Here is a 19,724-nt window from a genome sequence, read left to right on the forward strand (position 1 = left end):
GAGAGAGATTAGAGTTATGCTGCCCCAAATCAAGGAAGGCAAGGGCCACCAGAAGCTGGAAGAGGCAAGGAAAGATTTTTCTGTGGAGTCTTCAGAGAGAGCATTGCCCTCCTAGCACCTTGATTTCAGACTTAACAGCCTCCAGAACTGTGAGAGAATAAGTGTCTGTTGGTTTAAGCAACCAAGTTTATGATAATTTGTTATAGCAACCCTAGGAAACTAATAATACAGTGTTGGAGAGCTGTAGCTAATACGATGTACTGTTAAGACATTTTAAAAAGTAAGGATTATTTCTCTAGTACTTCCCTATGATAGTGTTAATGCTCCCTTAGAACTCAGGCTTTTTTCTTTTCTGTCCTTAATCTTTTTGTTCCTATATTCCAAGATAATCAGTATCTATAAAACTGTGCATACAATTTTTAAAGTCTAGCCTGTTTGAAATTCATTTAAACTTTAGTAGCAGTTGTATATTTCCATCAGTGAAGTTATTTTTTCATTCACTTTTTTCAGCAAGCAATGGAAAAACTCACAGATAAAACTAAAAAGAACCCTACTTTCTGAAAAATTCTACAATGAAGACATTGATAAGTATATAAGAAAAAGTTAAGTATGAAATCATAAAAGTTATATTTTCCTTCACAATGCAGATTATGGAAATGAGAACTTTAAATAGACTGTACTTTAGAAACAATTTCATAACCCAAATCATTACTCAAATTCAGCAATAATTAAATATCTGCACATTAAATCTTGTGATATTTAATGATCTCAGTTTTGACAACAGCAACATTTTAGAATTAATACTAGTCCACCAACACAATGATTTAGTCAATGGCTTCATTTTTATAACAAGTTTTAAGGAAGGTGATCATCATGTTGGACAAAACAACCTATAATATATAAATTAACCTACAACTGGGAAATAAAATTGCTGCTCAAAAAGTTATTTTGAGAGATTAGGTTTCTTAGGAATTCAATATTTAGATGAAAGCTCATTCTAAAACATGTTAGCACAATTGACCATCTTTTCCCAATACTTCCCTGTCCATTAATGCTGTTTATCTGAAGATTTCTGGATCTATAATATGCCTATGTGATTTATCACCTCCCACAAAGTCCCCACAGCTGATCAGTGACGTGTTTTGATGTACATCATTACAGAATATCTTCAAGACTAATGAAGTGGCAATTTTGTTTTCCAAAGTATACACTTTAGAGGGAAGGAGTCAGAACTCACTGATACCTCTGTATCCTGTATATATATATATGCTTGAGACCCCAAATCCCAAGGAACTTTCTTCCCATACCTATTCCCACCCTCTCCAGCATCAACTGCTTTCATTACATGGATTTTCACTCTCCTTTCTGCTTTGATATATGCTCAAATCTATCCCATATATTTTGAAAACTGTCATTGGACCTCACTATTTCTGCAATTCAATTCAAACATGTCTATTAAGCACCAATCAGCCAGATAACTCTGGTATATAAAATAATAATAATAATAATAATAATAATAATAATAATAATAATAATAAAGTCTTTTTATCCTGAAGAGAAAACATTCTAAGTTTTCCAACCAGGTACTCTTACCTCTCAAAATCAGATGACTGAAACAAATGGTCTTAATCTGCTACCTCCACTTCCTATCCTTCCTCCTGCTTAAAGTTTTGCAACTTGGTTTATGACACAACATTCCAACTGAAACAATTCTGGGGTAGGACTATAAATTGATACAAATTCTCAAAGGTCAGCATGCTGTACTGGAGTACAGATGTCAGAAAACTTCTAGTCCAGGATCTGCCATTCAACAACTGTGTAACCATTCACAAGTAACAATGGGGTGTGGAGTGGTAGAGAGGCATATTGGTTCCTTATCCATAAATTGAATTGAATTAATATTCTATATAGTTAACTTTCAACTCTAAAATTTTACGAAACACAAAGATCTTCAATAACTCCACATCTCACTGATCTCTATCTGCCACACCTAATATTGAGACATATTCCCTTCTTTTATGACTCTGATTTCTGAAACAGAAAACTCTAATTTATAGTGGCTTAAACATATAATATTTTTCATGTAAACATACAAGGTTATAGTCTTCCATGTTAAAAAAAAAAAAAAAAAAGGTCCAGAGGGCAGCTATGACAGTATAAGTCATTAGATACCCAGGTTCTTTCTAGGGTGTGGGTCCTTATCTACATGGTTCAAGACAGATGCTGGAGCTCTAGTCTTAATTAATCTAAGCATGCCAGTCACAAAAAAGAGAAAAGCTAGGAAGACATATACTCATCTTTTAAGAATACTTTTGGGATACTGTTCTCATCATTTCCATTTACATCCAACTGACTAGAACTTATTCACATGTTTAATATCTGTTAGAAACTTGAAAACAGTCTCTCTTCTTCATGGGCACATATGTAACCAAAAATTGGGGGTTCTACCATCATTGAGAAGAATGGTCATGAGCACAGCTAAATGTCTCTTGCAAACTCTCCAACTCCTTCTTCCATGGTTCTTTTTATTTTCCATCCTCTTAGCAATAGTGTTTCCTAAAGCTCAGTCCTTGGTCCTCTATTCCTTTGTCTCGATATCTGCTTTCTGAGGGCTCTCACACCATGTCATAGTTCTATCTGCTCTAATGGCTCTCAAGTCTTTGTGTCTAGCCCCTACCTGTCTCAGTTTTTGAAGTCTCCACTTGGATGGCTATACTATAAAACCCATTATCTTCTAAACCCACAAAAACAAGTAATTCTAAAAGAAAAACATTTTTAATCTTCTTAAGTCATGGTATCACAAATACTCCAGACCTTTAAGTTTGGAATTTTGAAGTTATCTCTGATTCTGCTACTCCCCTTTCCACTTTCCACAAGTCATGAGTTGCAGGTCATAGTAAGCTTCTAAAAAGAAATGAAATAAATTACACTGCATAAGGTTTATATAGCATGAGACTTGGGATGTGCATTTATCAAAATGGCTTTGCACCCAACACTACTATAATGTTCTAATGTCACTATCCTAATTATCAAGTCAATGACTGAATGTTTTATGCCCCCAAATTCATATGGTGAATTCTACCCCCCAAAGTGATGGCATCTGGAGGCAGGGCTAAAGTGATGGTATTTGGAGGTGACTAGGTCATAAGAGCAAAGCCATCATGAATGGGATCAGTGCCCTTATAAAAGAGACCCTAGAGACCTTCCTTGGCCCTTCCACTGTGTGAGAACACAGTCATCTGTGAGTCAGGAAGTAAGCCCTCACATGACCCTGAATCTGCCTGTGCCTTGATCTGGGGCTTCCGGCCTCCTGAACTGTGAGAAATAAATGTTTGTTGTTTAAGCCACTCAGTCTATGGTAATTTGTTACAGCATTCCAAATGGACTAAGACAGTATTTTTAGTCCTCATTATACGTGACATCTTCAGAGCCTTTGACATTTATTCATCATTCCCTCTTCCTCAAAATTCTCTACACCCAGGGTTTTCATGATACCACATTATCTTGGTTCCCTTATATCACCACTGACTGACCATTCCCATTCAGTTTCCTGGCTGCTACTGCTCTACCTCTTAAATATTGAATTTTCTCTGAGTTCAATTCCTAGGCCATTCCTCTTTTCATTCTATACACATTTCTTGAACAATCTAATTTTTCTTCCTTATGTCTGACAATCAGCTGGCTATTGGTAATTGCCAAATTAAATCTCTAATCTTCACTTCTTACCTCCTGACTTATATATATCTAAACACCTAAATGACATCTCTACCTTGATTATAGGCAGGCACCTTTAATTCAACATATCTAAAACTAAGTTTGGCATCTCTTTCCCTCATCCAAATTCATTTCTTCTCTTACATTCCCTATTTACATTCATAGCATCAGCTGCCCAATTATCCAGGCTAGAAACTGTTACCCTCAATTACTCTTTCTCCTTTACCCCTCATATCCAGTCATTTCTAAATTCTGATAATCTGAGCTTTCAAATTTCTCCAGAATCCATGCCTTCTGTTCCATTCTCACCGTAAAAGCTCCTGAGTTTTCACACACTGGTCTTTTTCCCTCCAGTCAACTGCCATTTGAGTCGCATTTCTATGTTATTTCTTGTTTTTTCAAGAACCCCTAACTTTTCAACAGATCATACTGTCTACAGAGTCATTAGCCTGATATACAGAGCTGTTCACACTCTAACTGCAACTCATTACAGCATCAAAGCTTACCTCAATTCCCATCCACATGGTATACTTCTCCCCATTCCTGGAACAAGACATTCACACATTTACATGTTTTTCTCTCTGCTTGTAATCTTCTCTACTCTCCTTTCCTCATAGCAAATTCTTATTCATCCTTATATCTTGGCTTAACCATCACCTTTCACAAGAAGTCTTCTCTTTCCCTCAATGAAGTGAGTGCATTTTCTTCATTTATCATTGCTTATTTTAAGACTGTCTCCATTAATGACTAAGTTAGAAAGAGTAGTACTCTTTACTCATTTATTTTGTTCAAGCACTTAGCACAGTGCCAGAAAAGCAATAAATACTTGTCAAATCAATGAATCCCAAATGGTTCTTGACAGTTGGCAAGAAACAGTAACGAAGAAATCCCAATAACTTCAATACAGAATGGCGAAGAGGGAAGAAACCCAGGCTCACTACGAATTACGATGGTTCAATAATAACCAATTATCGATTTTTAAAATATCCCAAACTGTGATATTTCAGGTATTGTGCATAAGTTTACCTTTTATCTTATCTCACTTATACTGCCTAAATAAAACTGATGAAATACCTAAGAAATATTTCAAATACTTTCTCTAATATTCTTAAGCAGGTTAATAAGAAAGAACACAAGATTCAAATGATTAGGATACTTGACTCCAGGTTTAATACCATCTAGATAAATGGATTAAATCCTAAATGTATTAATGGACAACAAAAGTAAACAAAAAGAAAATAGTAAAGGCATATAAGGGAATAAACCACATGGTTATTATCAATTTTTCTTAGACAAATCTCAGTAATAGTAGAAGTAAAAACAAATAAAGATAGTTGGCTAAATAACTTGACCTATTAGAAATAAATGATATTTCCTAATTATTGTGCCATGGTATATATGCAAAGTCAGGAAAATGAAATCTTAATTTCAACTGATCAAAATCAAGCGATCATAAAAATCAGTGGTTTTCAAGCCATGTTCTCCTCAGCACAATAGTATTATTAGAGAACAAAACTGGAAACAAGTTAAATATATAGGCAGATTGGACATATATATATTAAGGATAACAGAAGCCAGATTCTCACAGAGAGAAGAATGTTACAAATATGAAAAAAGAAAAGAAAAAACTAGAATGGACCCTGGAGTGTTAGACTAAAATTGGAGTTATTGGTGTGAACTCATCATTTTCAATATATACAGTTAAACAAATAAATATAGGTGTATATCTGTGTGTGTGTGTGTGTGTGTGTGTGTGTGTGTGTGTGTGTATGTACATACATGTATTCCCCAGTTCCATCCATTAAGAAGGCCCGAGAGCAGTAACAACCCAACAGCACTAAACATTCTGGCACTGAGCTCTTAGCTTCTAAAAGTCATTTTCCACTAAAAGGATCCAAGGTTCCATAGAGAAATGCCTGATTCCAGGAATAAAGAAGAGACAATACAAGATAAGCCCAGAACATATTCTTGTGCCAAAAAGTAAAGACATGCTCAAAGAATGATAGGGACAGGGACACAGCAGCCTCTCGCTGGCCAAATGAGGAACAATTTGAACATCAAAATGAATAGTAACAGAATATTAACAAATCCACTAAAAGAACAGAAAACCATGAATCCATACAGATATGAATAAAGAAATACATTAAAAGTTTGATGAGGAACAAGATATTTACATAGTTACAAAGTACCCCTCAGAGAAACTATTTATTAACTAGTACATATTAGCTTTGTAGTGAAGAAACTTGGCAGACATTGTTTATATCAAGTAATCAAAGTGAAAATCATCAATAATAGGACAAATTGAAATTGTGCCCCACCTAATAGGATGCAATGAGCATCTCTTTATGATGTTCTTGCCCAAGTACATAACATATATGTATCTAATCATAACAGAAAAGATTATCCCAAATTGAGGGGCAGTCTACAAAATAACTGGTCCTTAATCTTCATAAGTATCAAGGTTATAAGAATCAAGAAAAGAGGAAGGAATTGTTCCAGACTGAAGAAAATGAAAGAGACATGACAAATAAATGCAACACATAATTCGAACTGGATCCTGTTGCCAGTAAAGACATTAATGGCACAATCAACAAACAAAATTTGAACCAATCTGACAACTAGATGGAGTACTAAATCAGTGTTAATGATTTTGATCACTGTATTGTGATGATGTAGGAGAATATCCTTGTTTGTAGAAAAGACACACTAAAGCATTCTGGAGTGAAAGGACATCGGGTCAGCAGCTTCCTCTCAGTGGTTCAGGGGAAAGAAATTATTTGTACCATACTTGCAAGTTTTCTGCAAGTTAGTGATTGTTTCAAATTTTTCAAAAGTTAGAAAAAAACAACGTTGCTAAAAATGAAATTATGTAAAAACAAACTGATTCTGCATATTGTTAATCTTTGCAAGGAAGAGACACCAGACTAAGCAAAATTACTAGGAAATAAAATTTTGTAGCCAGAAGATACTTTAACTACAGCCAATCCCTTAACAGTTGACCTCAATCAGGTCATCATCAGTAGTGGAAGATTAAAGAATATAAAAGGTTCCCACTTAGGGAAGTTATTCGGAGAGGAATAGTGAAAGGGGCAGTGGACCAAGAGTGGGTAGAACAATGATATTCTGACGCTACCATCAGCAAAACACAATCTCAGCATTTCTTTTGAAAAATGAAGGGACTGTCTAGTTAAAATATAAAATTCCTTGCAAATGTGCGACCAGAATTACCCAGTAATAGATGTGCTTCCTCAGCTAAAAATCTTACATTGTGCTTACAGTACAAAGGAATACAAATACAAAAAAAAAAACATGCATGTACCCTGAATTCTCTTAAGTTGCAGAAGTCCATCAATAAAAATGCAATGCATATGCCAAATTGTTCCTTATGATGAAAATTTTGAGACGAATGAAAATTAAAACACGCATTAAAGTACAAGATCACCTTCAGCGGTCTGCCAACTATCCTTACTTAAAAAGTAGTGCTCGGACTCATTCTGAAACGACTGTCACATTTGTCCTGAAATAGCAAGGAGCATTTCCTTGAAATGTTTTAAAGTGCAAGGATACTTCCCTCTTCCCCGGTACCACGCCTTCACTGAGGCAATGACTGGACAGGCCCCCAACAGCACAGGGGTGAGGTAGCACTGGACTCTCGGCACTTCCTTTCGGAGAGGACAGCCCCCCGCGTCACTCGTTACTCATTCAGGATGCAGGACAGAAGTTTATCCCTAAGGAACTCAGCACAGTTGGCTCCCGCCCTCGCAGCCCTGAGGTCCTGGTCCAATCCCGCCGGCACCAGGGCGCTGCCCCTGGTACCAGGGCCTCTCCAGGGCAACGGTCGCGGCACCCTGACTTGCCCCCAACCAGGCGGCCCTGGGCCCGGATGGACGCGGCCTCCTCCCCTCCCCCTGCCCTCGTGCGGGTCCCTCACGCCCACCGCGAGGCTCAGCCTGGCCAAGAAGGCCGGACGCCGACCACCAGCTCTGCCGCGGCCCGCCCGGCCCTCCACGCCTCCCGGCCGCGACGCCCGGCCCCGCAGAGCCCACTGGACAGCAGCCGGGGGACGGGGGCGGGGAGACCCGGGGGCGGTGCCCGCTCTACACCCTTACCTGGCTTCTCGTGATCGTAGCCTACTACGATGAAGTAGTCGGCCAGCCGGGCCATGGCCGCCGCCGCCGCGCCCAGGAAGCGGGTGCCCGTCGCCGCCCTCGCCGCCGCCGCCCACCGGGCCCGGGAGGGCTTAGCATTTTCCCTGCAGCAGCAGTAGCGGCAGCGGCGGCAGTTCAGCCATGTTTGACAACCGAGGCACGCTCTGCGCCTGCGCCGCGCCTGGCGCCCGCTCCTCCCCCGCCCCCACCCGCAGCCGGCCGCCTTCGCCGCTGCGTTTAGGGAGGGGGCGGCGGGGCGAATTACCGCCACGCGCAGCCACCGCAGCAGCTCGAGGTGGTTCACTTTGAGACCTTACTGCCCTTTCGTGGCCCACCTTCACCTCCCTCTCCCCTGTTTTTCCTGAAGCAGGGTATCCTTGCTTCCGAAGCCTTCTCTATTCTCTGGATCTGGGAAGAAGAGACTGGGATGTTTGAGGGGTCCCCTGGAAAGTTTGCTGCTTCTCCTTCCCCCCAAAGTTGAGATTCTCCCGCCCTCGACTGGATGCATGGAATTTGCACCGCCAGGGCTTTTGCTGCACGTTTCCTGTTTATGTTGTGTAGATGGGAATTTTAGGAACATGCCACCCAGCAGGCGGGGGAGGAAGAAGCTTTTGCGCAATCTTCAGAGGCGGCTCAAGCTTCAGTGCCGGGTGGGCTGGGGGCGGTTGGCCGGGGCTTCCCTCGCAGCGCCGGGGGCGGAGCTGGATTCCACCAAAGAATGCGGCATCCCCGGGATCCTCCTGAACTGGCTAGGTCCTACGAAGTCCGAGGGAGGAGGCTTGTTTCTCCCGGGGGAGCCCCTCCCGCCTAACTAACTCCCCTTGCAGCAGCAGTCCCAGGGCTTTGGAAGCGCGACCAGGTGGTGGATTACAACTTCCTCGCTCAAACACGCAATAAAATGAATTAATGAGTCTCATCGTCTAACTTAAGAATTTTCTAGGTCGTTTTCTCTTTTGCTACACCTCATTGATCATTTCGAATTTATTGAGAGTTAGTTGAGCTTGCGTTGTCATCTGCTTGTATCATTAAGTTTTAGTGGCAGAATATGTTACAAGTTGTAGACTGACGTTTTGGCAATGTCCATAGTTTGCAAATGTGATCATCTTCGTGGTTGCTTATTACTACTCATTGTTAATTGAGAATTTAACCCTTACTATTTACACTAAGAGCTCTTAGCAAAGTGTCTGGTAGGTGCTTAAAAATATTTTTAATGAGTGAATGTACAGTTTCCCCGCCACTATCAGCAGGAAGATGCAATGGCTGAAACTCCGAACTGGGCGTCCAGAGATTTGGTATCTTAGCTCCAGAAAGTTTACTGTGATTGATCATTTCTTCATTCAGTGCCACACTTTCTTCATCTTCAGATTGAGAGGGTTGGGCTGCCCTATAAAGACTGAAACTCCCAGGAAGGGATACTTAACTCTGTGAGTGAATTTGCAAATTGCTTGTTGTCAAACTTAAACCGAAAAAGCTTCAACCATACATACCTCATGAAAGTATCCTCTCCATAACTTCCCTGAGAGCTCATCCCCCAGCTTGATCACGTTCTGGTAAAGAGTAATCTTACTTCTTTGGGAGGCAGCCCATTCCACTGTTTAACAATCCTTTTGTTAGTTCTTCCATAATAAATTCTTCCTTATTATGCCAGAGTTGTCCTGTAACTTCCCCTGGTTTTGCTCTTTGGAACTACTCAGAAAAAATTTAAAATCTATCTTTCTATGATAGCCTTTCAGATTTTTAAGGGAGCTATCATGTTCCATTTTACTTTTTTAAATTAAGGTGAAATTTACATACAAAGTCAACCATTTTAAAGTGTACAATTTAGTGGTATTTAGTGCATTCACGATGTTGTGCAACTATCACCTCTATCTAGTACCAAAACATTTTCATTACCCAAAAGAAAACCCCACATCCATTAAGCAGTCACTCCCATTTCCTCCTCCCCCAGCCCGGGTAACCACAAATTTGCATTCTGTCTCTGTGGATTTACCTATGTTAAAGAAAAAAGACCACAGGCCCAAAATGGGTCACTTGTGCTAAAAGCCCATGATATCAAACCCAGATTTAATATCTGATCTAATTGCAATTTCAACCAATACCAAATTTTCTGATCAAACAAAGGTAAAGCAATCTGTCACACGGTCCCTCTTCATTGCTCTTAGAAGAGACAATCTGCATGATATAAATCCTTCCGGTTTTCTTTCCCAAAGAAAAGATGTCAGGGCCTCAGAATAATCCTTTTTTTTTCTTTTGTTAACTCCCTTCTCTCAGCTTTCTTTCTATAAGAACTTTTCATTTTGTACAACCCCTCAGAGTACCCTTCTAGTTGCTAGCTGGGGTCCTACCCGATTCATAAATCCCTTAAAGCCAATCAGATCTTCAAATTTACTTGGTTGAATTTTGTTTTTTAAAACCTATTATGGATATTTAATACAAGTGCAATCAGACAATATGCAACCTTTGGTGTCTGGGTTCTTTCAATTGGTATAATATTTTCAAGGTTCATCCACATTGTAACATGTATCTATACTTCATTTTTTTATAGCTGAATAACATTCTATTGTATGTATATACCATATAAAGTCCAGCTTATCTATTTTTGTTTCCTGTGCTTTCGGTGTCATATCTAAAAGTCCATTGCCAAATCCAAGGTCATGAAAATTTGTATCTATGTTTTCTTCTAAGAATTGCATAATTTAGCTCTTGTACTTAAGCCATTGATCCATTTTGAATTACTTTTTATACACGACATGAGGTAGAGGATCTCATTTTACTTTTTAAATGTGTTGTTTTTTATTTCATTCACAAGTGTTGGTTTAAATTACTTAAACTTTTTTAGAAATAAAAACTTAGCTGTTTGCAAGCCTTGAATCAAATGTCTTGTGCTTTCAGACCTATTCCACCTGTTAGGTCACGTAGGCTGCCATATCATTTGCAAATGGGTGTTTAGTAGCACAAAGATTTTGACATATCCCAGGTATATGTATAAAGGCACACGTGTTTGTGTACACACATGAACATATTTAGCATACACTGGAGCTGTGCTTTGCTTCTCAGCCAATAGCTACCAGTCTGCTGAAACTGATAAGCCTTAACAAGGCAGCCTGATGATTACTGAGGTTGGCTGAAAGCCAGAATGAGATAACCACCATCACCTTTCACCAAAAAGTGAGGGAGTAAAGCAAGCCCAGATTTGTTTTATAGAAGGCTGGCAGGAGCAGGAAGGGAGAAAAAGACTATGCAACACAATGATGATGTGCATAGAGCAGATGCCTTTCTTTTATGCTTCAGAAGACAAAAAAAAGCAGATTACTAGTAAGCAAGAATTATCAGCCCACTGCTCCTACACTTAGTTGGTTGTCATGGTGTGAGTGGTTTATCTGTACAGTCATTTCAAGTGCTTCCTGTGGTTAGCCACTACACTTCAGAGAGACTGTATAAGAGTGTGTCAACCAAAAGTTCACTGGCGGCCTGGGGCCTCTTCTCATGGTCTCTACCAATCAATAACAAAGACAACTAAGCAGCTGTGGTAGAAAATTCCCTGATCCATTTCCACATATCCATCCACTCAGTTGCCTAAGTGAGATACTTAATGTTTGTTACCCTCGACACCTGCCTCTCTCTCAGCCGTACATTTATCACTCAGTCCTATTGATCCTACACTTCTCTCCACTCTCACTGCTACCCCACTAGTCAGGGTCACTATCACTTCCCACCTTGACTATGGCAATAGCTTCCTAACTGGTTTCCCTGCTTCTTTCGGTGGTTCCAGAGTTTCCATATGGGTAAAACTTAAAGATGGTAAGTGAGTAGTGAACACTTTCTTCAAATTAAATGTGTATAGCAAACACGTTATTTCTTCCTTGGGTGTATGTTCGGGTGTGGGAAGGAGGCTTCAGAGATGGCTACTAGAAATTGTCCTGCAGTTACTATCATATGCATGATTTTATGAATAATTGAATCTTGACACTCATATGAAGCACCCTTGACATCAGCAGCTATAGTTAAATAGGTGCTGTGAGAGATTTCATGCTGCTTTTACTTAGATTGCATGTTTCTTTGGGGAGTAGGACTGGCTACATAATTTGTGAAGCCCAGTGCAAAATGAAAATGTAAGACCCACTGTTCAAAAATTATTAAGAATTTCAAAACAGTGACAAGCAGAGCATTAAACCGAGTGTAGGGCCCTGTGCGACTAAACAGGGTGTATGTCCATGAAGCCAGCTCTGTTGATGAAGTTTATGGTGTGGGGTGTGTGTGTGTGTGTGTGTGTTTGGTGGGGGGATTCATAGAGATTATGGGAGAACTAGGCCATCTCCGATTTCTCTAGGGCTCCACCACTGCACTACTTCCCTTTTTGCTCCTCCCTAATCCATTCGCCACACTCAATAACCAAAACAATCTTTTAAATAAATGTATATTAGGTCATATCTCTCCCCTCTTCAAACCTGTCAACAGTTCCCAACATCATCATGAATAAAGTGCAAAATCTTCATTATGTCCCATGGGGTCCTCTTTACTCTGATTCTGATGACCTATTTAATCTCATTTCGTGTCACTCTTCTTCACTTGATACATTCCAACCATACTGGCCTGGCCTCCTTTTATTTTCTCAAATGTACGAACTTCTTTCTCATCTTTAAGATTTTGCACATGCCATTTCCTCCATTCAGAACATTAAATCCCCCTAGTCCTGCTTTTCTTTTGGAACACTTACCACACTTTAAAATCATGTATTTATTCCTATGAGGATTTGTTTATGTCTGGCTACTCGCCATGCTGTAAGCTCTTGAGGACAAGAACGTTTGCATTGATGATCAGTGTATACCCAGTACTTAGCACAGAGCTAGGCATTGTAACACATGCTCAGTAAATATTTGTTGAAGGAACGAATGAATTTTCAAATCATGCAGACCCATACATAAGAATTGCCTCATTTCAACAGTTTCTAATCTCTAGGGTCCCCACCTGGAGCCAGGTAGCCATTCTTATTGGCTAAGGATGACCCTAAATGGTCTAATCATCTCTTTTATAATCCATTTATTAATACCATGCATTGAGCCATCAATAGGCAATTTATTTTGAAGTCATTTCATCTTGTTTTGTTATAGCAGTTAGTAAAACAAGTTTCCATATGTTTATCATCTTCTCTGTATTCTTTTTCATTTGTCCTATGGTAACTTACATTCTTTAACCTTCGGGGAGGTTTGTCTTCTGGCTTTATAACATAAAAGGACTGATCGTGTCTGTCCATCTCTTTTGTGTAGGAGCACAAAAATGAGGCAGCAAAAGCATCACTTTTTTCTTATGCTGATGCTCTGGAAAATATACCCTAAAGAGAGATGTTAACCACTCTTTCTGCCTCCAGCACTCCAAAACAGTAATAGAAACAGTGCTTTTTGTTCTATGTCAGCATTCTTAACTTGGTCAACCTACTGAAATTGTATGCCTATTTTATACTTAAATTGGTTTATGTACATGTGTATTTTTCCAGAAAGGACCTATTATATTTTATTAGCTCCCCCCCTCAAAAAAGTGCCCTGACCTTTGTATCCTGCTTCACTTCTCATTGTAAGTGACCCAATCTGCAAAGCTGATTATGTCCTTTCTCTAAATCACTTTGTGTTATAACTCCAGGATGCTTCTTGAACCTTGTTGTCAAATGAACTTTGGTAAACAAGCCCATAGCTTAGCAGAGGCATTTGAACCATACGAATAATAAATGAGTTATAAATTTTCCCATTTGAAAAAAGAAGCACCTGAAATAATTATGCAGTGTGCTTGGTTACTCACTTTTAGTTATATTCTTATTAATGTCATTAAAATTATTTATTTTCTTATTACTTTTCTGCATGACCTGAGTGCGGTTACACTGGCTTTAGGGACTGTGTCTACAGAATTAGCTGAGAAACCACCACCACAAATTTTTAAAACTCCAAACATTACTAACAGTAAAGTTTGGATTTAGGGCCTAAAAATAATTCAGTTGGAATGTGAAGAAGAAAGTAAGACACCATGAAACAACAAGCCTTTAGCATATTTGCATGTTTGTATACATGCTGTCTGGATACACATATTTATTACGGTGCTTTGGGATTTATTTACAATCTGACTCTTTAAAAAATTCTTAGGGATAAAAAAAAGCGGATGCTCACTATTTAGAATTTTTCTTTCTTTTCTCTCTCTCTCTTTTTTTTTTTTTTTTTTTTGCCAGTGAGATTTCAAAGATGTTTTCTTCCTTCACTTCCTTCCTTCCTTGTACTCAATGTGAATCTACAATCACTGCAACTTGGATGGACGAAACTGCACGTTAACAAATCACCAGAACTCCCACTGTGGTGTTTCCTTCTAGATCTGACCATTAAACCGAAAACGCATTCTAGTGATTTTTTTTCTTTTAACGATGATTAAGTAAGCAAACTCGTGGTTCCACAGGAAAGAACAGATGCCAGTGTTTGGCAAATTTTATATCTTTTTTCTATTTCAACCCCACGATGCTTTTGGGAACATGCTGGCACACGCGCGCGCTCGTTCTCTCTCTCTGTCTCTCTCTCTCTCTCTCTCTCTCTCTCTCTCTCTCTCTCTCTCTCTCTCTCTCTCTCTCTCTCTCTCTCTCTCTCTCTCCCCCCCCCCGCCCCCCCCCCCTCGAAGATAGGAATGTGTGCTGGCAAAATCCCGAGCTGCCAATCTAGAACTTTAAAGAAAGATTTGGCGGGGTTCTCAAACGTCAGATCTCTACATGCCAGAGCTACAAGGCACACCTGGGCTTATCAGGAGCGTGCCAAGGCTCGCGGGTGGGAATCCCTGTCACCGCGGCTACTTTGCTGGCGTAGGCACTGGAGCCGGGCGGAGCACAGCCGAGTATCCACTCCTGGGTTTGCTTCGCTTGTTGAAGCTGCCGGAAGTTCAGAGCGAAGTCTGCACCAAGAGCACACTTCGCGATCCTGCAGTGGGAGCGAGAGCTCAGTTTCCCTTCCAGGGGATCAGGGACTTGCCTAAAGGATACAGAGAAGAGGCAACGAGGTCCAGCCCCAGAGTTCTCTGCAGACCGAACCCCCTAGGCTTGGTAGGAACTGGAAGAAGCGAGTCCAGACCACGGGACCGCCCCTAGTTGTGGGCCGGCGCCCAGCTGTCCTTGACCTCCCCAGCAGTCCGAAGCTTGCGCCGGGGAAATGAAAGTAAAACCTGTCTTGGCGCAGCCCCAGCTGGAATCTGGCGACAAGTAGGTCTCGTCCTTAGACAAGACAGACAGCCTGTCCTGAAAGAAGGTCGGTGCAAAGAGCCCGACTCGCAGGGGACGAACTGAAAAGAAGAGATGGGAAAAGGGAAACAAGCGAGAAAAACAAAATAGTTGGGGTGGGGAGGATCCTGGAAACAGCAGACACGCAGTAATACCTCCTGTCTGCGGTGTGGACAGACAAGCCGCCTGGCGGGGTCTGCTGCGGTGACTGCCCTGCAGCCAGTCAGGCGGCCCGAACCCAGCCAGTACGCTGCGCTGCATCCCTCTGACCCTCGGCGTCCCGAACCCTTATTAGAGCCAAAGCCAGGAATTCGTTCCCTGCCCTCATCTGGAACTCAGGTCCGCTCAGGTGACTCCTGCTGGGAAGAGTCCTTAAAATAGGTAACTTTGGCGCGCCCTTTCCTTCCTCAGGTGCAATGTCCACAGTTCAATCCTGAGAGTGAAAATGCGGCTGAGCCAACCCAGATCAGGCAAGGTCCGCGCGATCCAGCTCCCAGCCGCCTTAGCACTGTATGGCTGAACCAGTATCGCAGAGCAGGTAGGAAGCTTAGAGATTTGCTAGTGGCTCGTTATAGATGGAGAAACTAGAGGAAGGACTTGACTTGTCCACGTTCACACAGCAAATTGCCATAGGTGAGTGCCAGTGGTACCGCGCCCTCGGCCTCCCAGTTTAGACACCTGGCTTCGAGACCTGGGATTGGGGTAGTGGGTGATAGGACACCAGAGGCCCGCATACAAGAAGTAGGGAACCCTTCGGGGCTGAGTTCTCTCCTCAGTTTGGCCCCCAGAAGACAAGTAAGAAAGAAAGTGGAGTCAAGAAGCAGTGATGGAAAAGCACAAAAGAGTGACAAACGTGCTTGGGGGTGATTCATCACGAACAGGCATAAATCCTTGGGCGGGGGCTAGGACTCTTCTCTCCCCCTTGACGAGATGATGACCCCAGCTTAGAAAAATCCACGCCACGCCGCAGTCTGCCGTGCTTGTTTGCGGGGGCCGGGTGAGGACTCTACTGCTTACTACTACCTTTGTTGTGACTTTGGACAAACACATTCTCTCTCTGAACTTCAATTTTCCACTTAGTGAAAGGAGAAAAGTAATGTTACCTTCTTTGCCTAACTCAAGGGTAGGTGCGAGGATCAAAGGAGATCAGTACTTGGCTGTGCTTTGTAAACTGTAGAGATTAACATACGTGAAGCATTAGTGTGTTCCCTGGCAGTAAATCCTCACGTTTACAATGGATGAGTGAAGGCTTCGAGGGCAGCCAGGCAAACTCTCAGGTTGTAACCTTATAAGGCATAATTAGATTGCAAGGAAGTGGGGGTAACTAAACGGTATCGTTCTTCCTTATTTTGGTTATTCCTATATTTCCAAATAGACATGTAAAATCTGGAACTTTAGATAAATCCCCCTTCCAAATCCCAATTCTCAATCAAATCAGCCTTTCCGAGCCTTGCCCCTATTGTGAAATCTTACTAGCCCATTCCAGAACCCCGGAGTCTCCACCGCTCTTAGGGGCGGGGTGGATGGGTACTGGCAAGCCCAGCTCCTCTAGGCTTGTGCTTTGTGCCCTATCCCTGGGGCTCCGAGGGAGTTGGGGTCTCTGCCAGGTCAGGCGCAGAGCCGGCAGGGGGCGCGGTAAATTCGAGGTCATAGCTCCCGAGGGCCGGGACATGGGCCATCCGCGTGGTGCCCCCGCTGGCTCTTGCAGTTCCATACCAGGAGGCCTCGCACTCTGAGCTGCATAGATCCTGAGTAAGGACCCCAAGAGGTTGCACCAGCCCTGTCTCGCCCGGGCTTACAGTCTGAACCTTGTGCCCAAAGTCAGAGTTGTGGCAGTTCCTATCTCCTGGAGCTTATCTCCAAGTCCTCTGGGCATAAGGGACACCCCACCTCCCAAATCCCACACCCCGCACTCACAGGCAAGCAATGTGTGCGCCAAAGTGCAGGAGCGCGCGCGCGGGAGGGAAGAAAGGGAGGGCGTGAGGGCAGCCGAGGCCCCGCCCCTCCCCCCTGTACTACTATAAAGCTGAGGAACCAGCGCCTTCCACTCGGTGGTTTCTTGGTGACTCTGGGCGGAACAGCTCCAGCCTTGCCATCTCTGGTTTCTCACCGCAGCTTGGACATTGGGTTTTTACCACTGCCAGAGCGACATCTCGAACTTCCTCCTCACATATCTTGGCAGATCACCCCCTCAGCAGGTAGGTGCGGCAGGCGGGGCGGGTGGAGGGGGGAGACCTTGGCTGGGCACTGGGAGCCCTGAGTGAGGGATCCCTTACCGGGTGCGTTCCACATCCTGGGCCCAGCTCGTACACACTACTGGAACTCCAGAGACCCAGTCCCCTCTGCTCCATCAGCCAAATTTCGAGAAATTAATTAGGGGGAACCTCTGGGAGCCTGGCACTAGGCAGCCGCCTCCCCTGAGGGGCCTGTCACCCTCCCGGCGGGTGCAAATGCCGCTGGCGTCTCTCTGCGCCCCTGGGAGATAAGCGTCTGAACGAGGCAGAGCCTGGGCTGAGCTTGCCTGCGCTGGGGCCCCTGCCCGCTCTCTGCGCCCCTCCCGGGCGGCGCGACACGCCCGGGTGCTCACGTTCGCTCCTCTCTCTCCCTCCCCAGGGTCTGCGCATCGCCGCCGGAATGAAGCTGGTTCCAGTCGCCCTCCTGTGTTTGGGCTCGCTCGCCTTCCTAGGCGCGGACAGCGCACGGCTGGACGTGGCGTCAGAGTTCAGAAAGAAGTGAGTCGCAGGCAGTGCCTTCCCCAGTTCTTGTACCTAGAAGACAAGAAAATTGGTCGTTGGTCCCGAGGGATTAGAAGTGAACGCGAGTAGGGACGGGCCGGGAACTCTCCTGGACGTGTGCGAATCGAGTCTATTTGTTTTTTCTAGATGGAATAAATGGGCGCTAAGTCGTGGGAAGAGGGAACTTCGGATGCCCAGCAGCTACCCCACCGGGCTCGCCGACATGAAGTCCGAGCCTGTCCAGACTCTCATTCAGCCCCAGGATGTAAAGGGAGCCTCTCGCAGCACCCAGGCCAGGTAACTATGCCCGGTGCCGTCGCGGGGTTGGCGAGGGGTGCTCTCCTCCACTACCCTGGCCCTGGGAATCGTCAGGGCTGTGTGGCAGTTCAGAAGACGGTAGCAGTTTCCTCTGGTTCTCGAATGCTCGGGTTCCTGGAGGCTGAGACCCTGCTTAATAGGGGTCTCATGTTGCCTTCCTTCCCTTCTCCAGCAGTCCGGACGCCGCCCGCATCCGAGTTAAGCGCTACCGCCAGAGCATGAACAACTTCCAGGGCTTGCGGAGCTTTGGCTGTCGCTTCGGGACGTGCACGGTGCAGAAGCTGGCGCACCAGATCTACCAGTTCACAGACAAGGACAAGGACGGCGTCGCCCCCAGGAGTAAGATCAGCCCTCAGGGCTACGGCCGCCGGCGCCGGCGCTCCCTGCCCGAGGCGGGCCAGGGCCGGACTCTGCTGTCCCCGGAGCCACAGGCACACGGGGCTCCAGCTTCTGGAGCGCATCAAGTGATCGCTACCCTCCGTAGGATTTAGGCCGCTGTGGCAGCAGCGATCAGTTGCGCATGCGACCGGATGCCCCCCTATCCCTCGCCAGAGCCGAGGGCTTCCCGGAGCCGAGCCTCTCAGCTGATGAGGACCGGCTGAGACAGCCTTGCAGAGAGCGGGAGTTCGGAACGCACAGCACGGCGGCGAGCCCTGGCTTTGCAGGGGTCCCTCCTTCTCAGAGCCAGTGTTCGTTTTCCTCTAACCCGACCAGGGTGTCCCGGGGGGCGGGAGGTGGGAGGGAGGCAGAGGAATCCGAGGGAGTGTCTGCCAGGCTCACGGAGAAACCAAGAATCAAATGCTTAGACCCCGGGGGCAAAGGTCTGAGCCATTGTCCTTACAGCCCACAAACTGATTTCTCATGGGGTGTCACCCCGCCGGGGCGCAAGCCCCACTATTACTTGAACTTTCCAAAACGTAGAGAGAAAAAGTGCAATGCGTGTTGTATATACAGAGGTAATTATCAATATTTAAGTTTGTTGCTGTCAAGATTTTTTTGTAACTTCAAATATAGAGATATTTTTGTACGTTATATATTGTATTAAGGGCATTTTAAAGCAATTGTATTGTCCCTTTCCTCAGTATTTTAATACATGAATGTCTCAGCGAGGTGTAACATTGCTGCGGGGAATGTGTGAGAGTGTGCGTGAAAAAGAGACTGATTACCTCTTTTGGAAGAAGGAAACATCGTGTCTCTGTATAATCTATTTACATAAAATGGGTGATATGCGAAATAGCAAACCAATAAACCGTCTCGATGCTGATTCATTCTCGGGTCACGCGTCTTGGGAGGGAGGGTGCCCCTGGTCTTGGGCTATCCCGGAGCCTTATGTCACGCCTCCTGGCGTGGGAAGGTGGGATGGCAGCTCCGGCGAGTGCTGGCCCCTCTCTGCTCCTGAAGAGCTGTTAGGAGCTCTGCTCTCCCTGCGGGGCGTGTGGAGGTTCGCGGAGATGCCAGAGGTCACATCCCCGCGTGGCTGCCGGGCCGGGGGGGAGTAGGGTGATTCCTAGCGCGGAGGCAAGCCTGAACTCTCTGGGTTGCTCAAGAGTCCCATATCTTGAATTGCTC

At 44.0% G+C, this 19,724-nt stretch overlaps 2 protein-coding genes across 6 annotated transcripts in view; one reads left to right on the forward strand and one right to left on the reverse strand.

Moving 5' to 3' along the window:
* The window catches only part of SBF2 (SET binding factor 2), a 379,135-nt gene extending 371,094 nt beyond the window's left edge, over positions 1-8,041 (reverse strand). For all 4 annotated transcript variants that reach the window (XM_011377248.2, XM_011377246.2, XM_011377247.2 and 1 more), the window contains exon 1: positions 7,824-8,041. In XM_011377248.2, coding sequence (XP_011375550.1) covers positions 7,824-7,878 — 55 coding nt within the window. In that variant the 5' untranslated portion in view covers positions 7,879-8,041. The remainder of the gene's footprint in view (positions 1-7,823) is intronic.
* Positions 8,042-17,119: 9,078 nt separating this feature from the next.
* On the forward strand, positions 17,120-19,423 carry ADM (adrenomedullin). Of its 2 annotated transcripts, none has more exons than XM_023521602.1 (4): positions 17,120-17,300; positions 17,716-17,834; positions 17,985-18,134; positions 18,331-18,646. In XM_023521602.1, exons 2-4 carry the CDS (start codon positions 17,737-17,739, stop codon positions 18,644-18,646), a joined length of 564 nt encoding a protein of 187 aa, XP_023377370.1. In that variant the 5' UTR covers positions 17,120-17,300; positions 17,716-17,736. The 2 variants fall into 2 exon arrangements, with proteins under 2 accessions (XP_023377370.1, XP_011375551.1); XM_011377249.2 differs by having other exon boundaries at positions 17,149-17,300; positions 18,328-19,423.
* The last annotated feature ends 301 nt before the right edge of the window (positions 19,424-19,724 follow it).

This window comes from Pteropus vampyrus, unplaced genomic scaffold, assembly GCF_000151845.1.
Source record: "Pteropus vampyrus isolate Shadow unplaced genomic scaffold, Pvam_2.0 Scaffold307, whole genome shotgun sequence".
Lineage (NCBI taxonomy): Eukaryota > Metazoa > Chordata > Mammalia > Chiroptera > Pteropodidae > Pteropus > Pteropus vampyrus.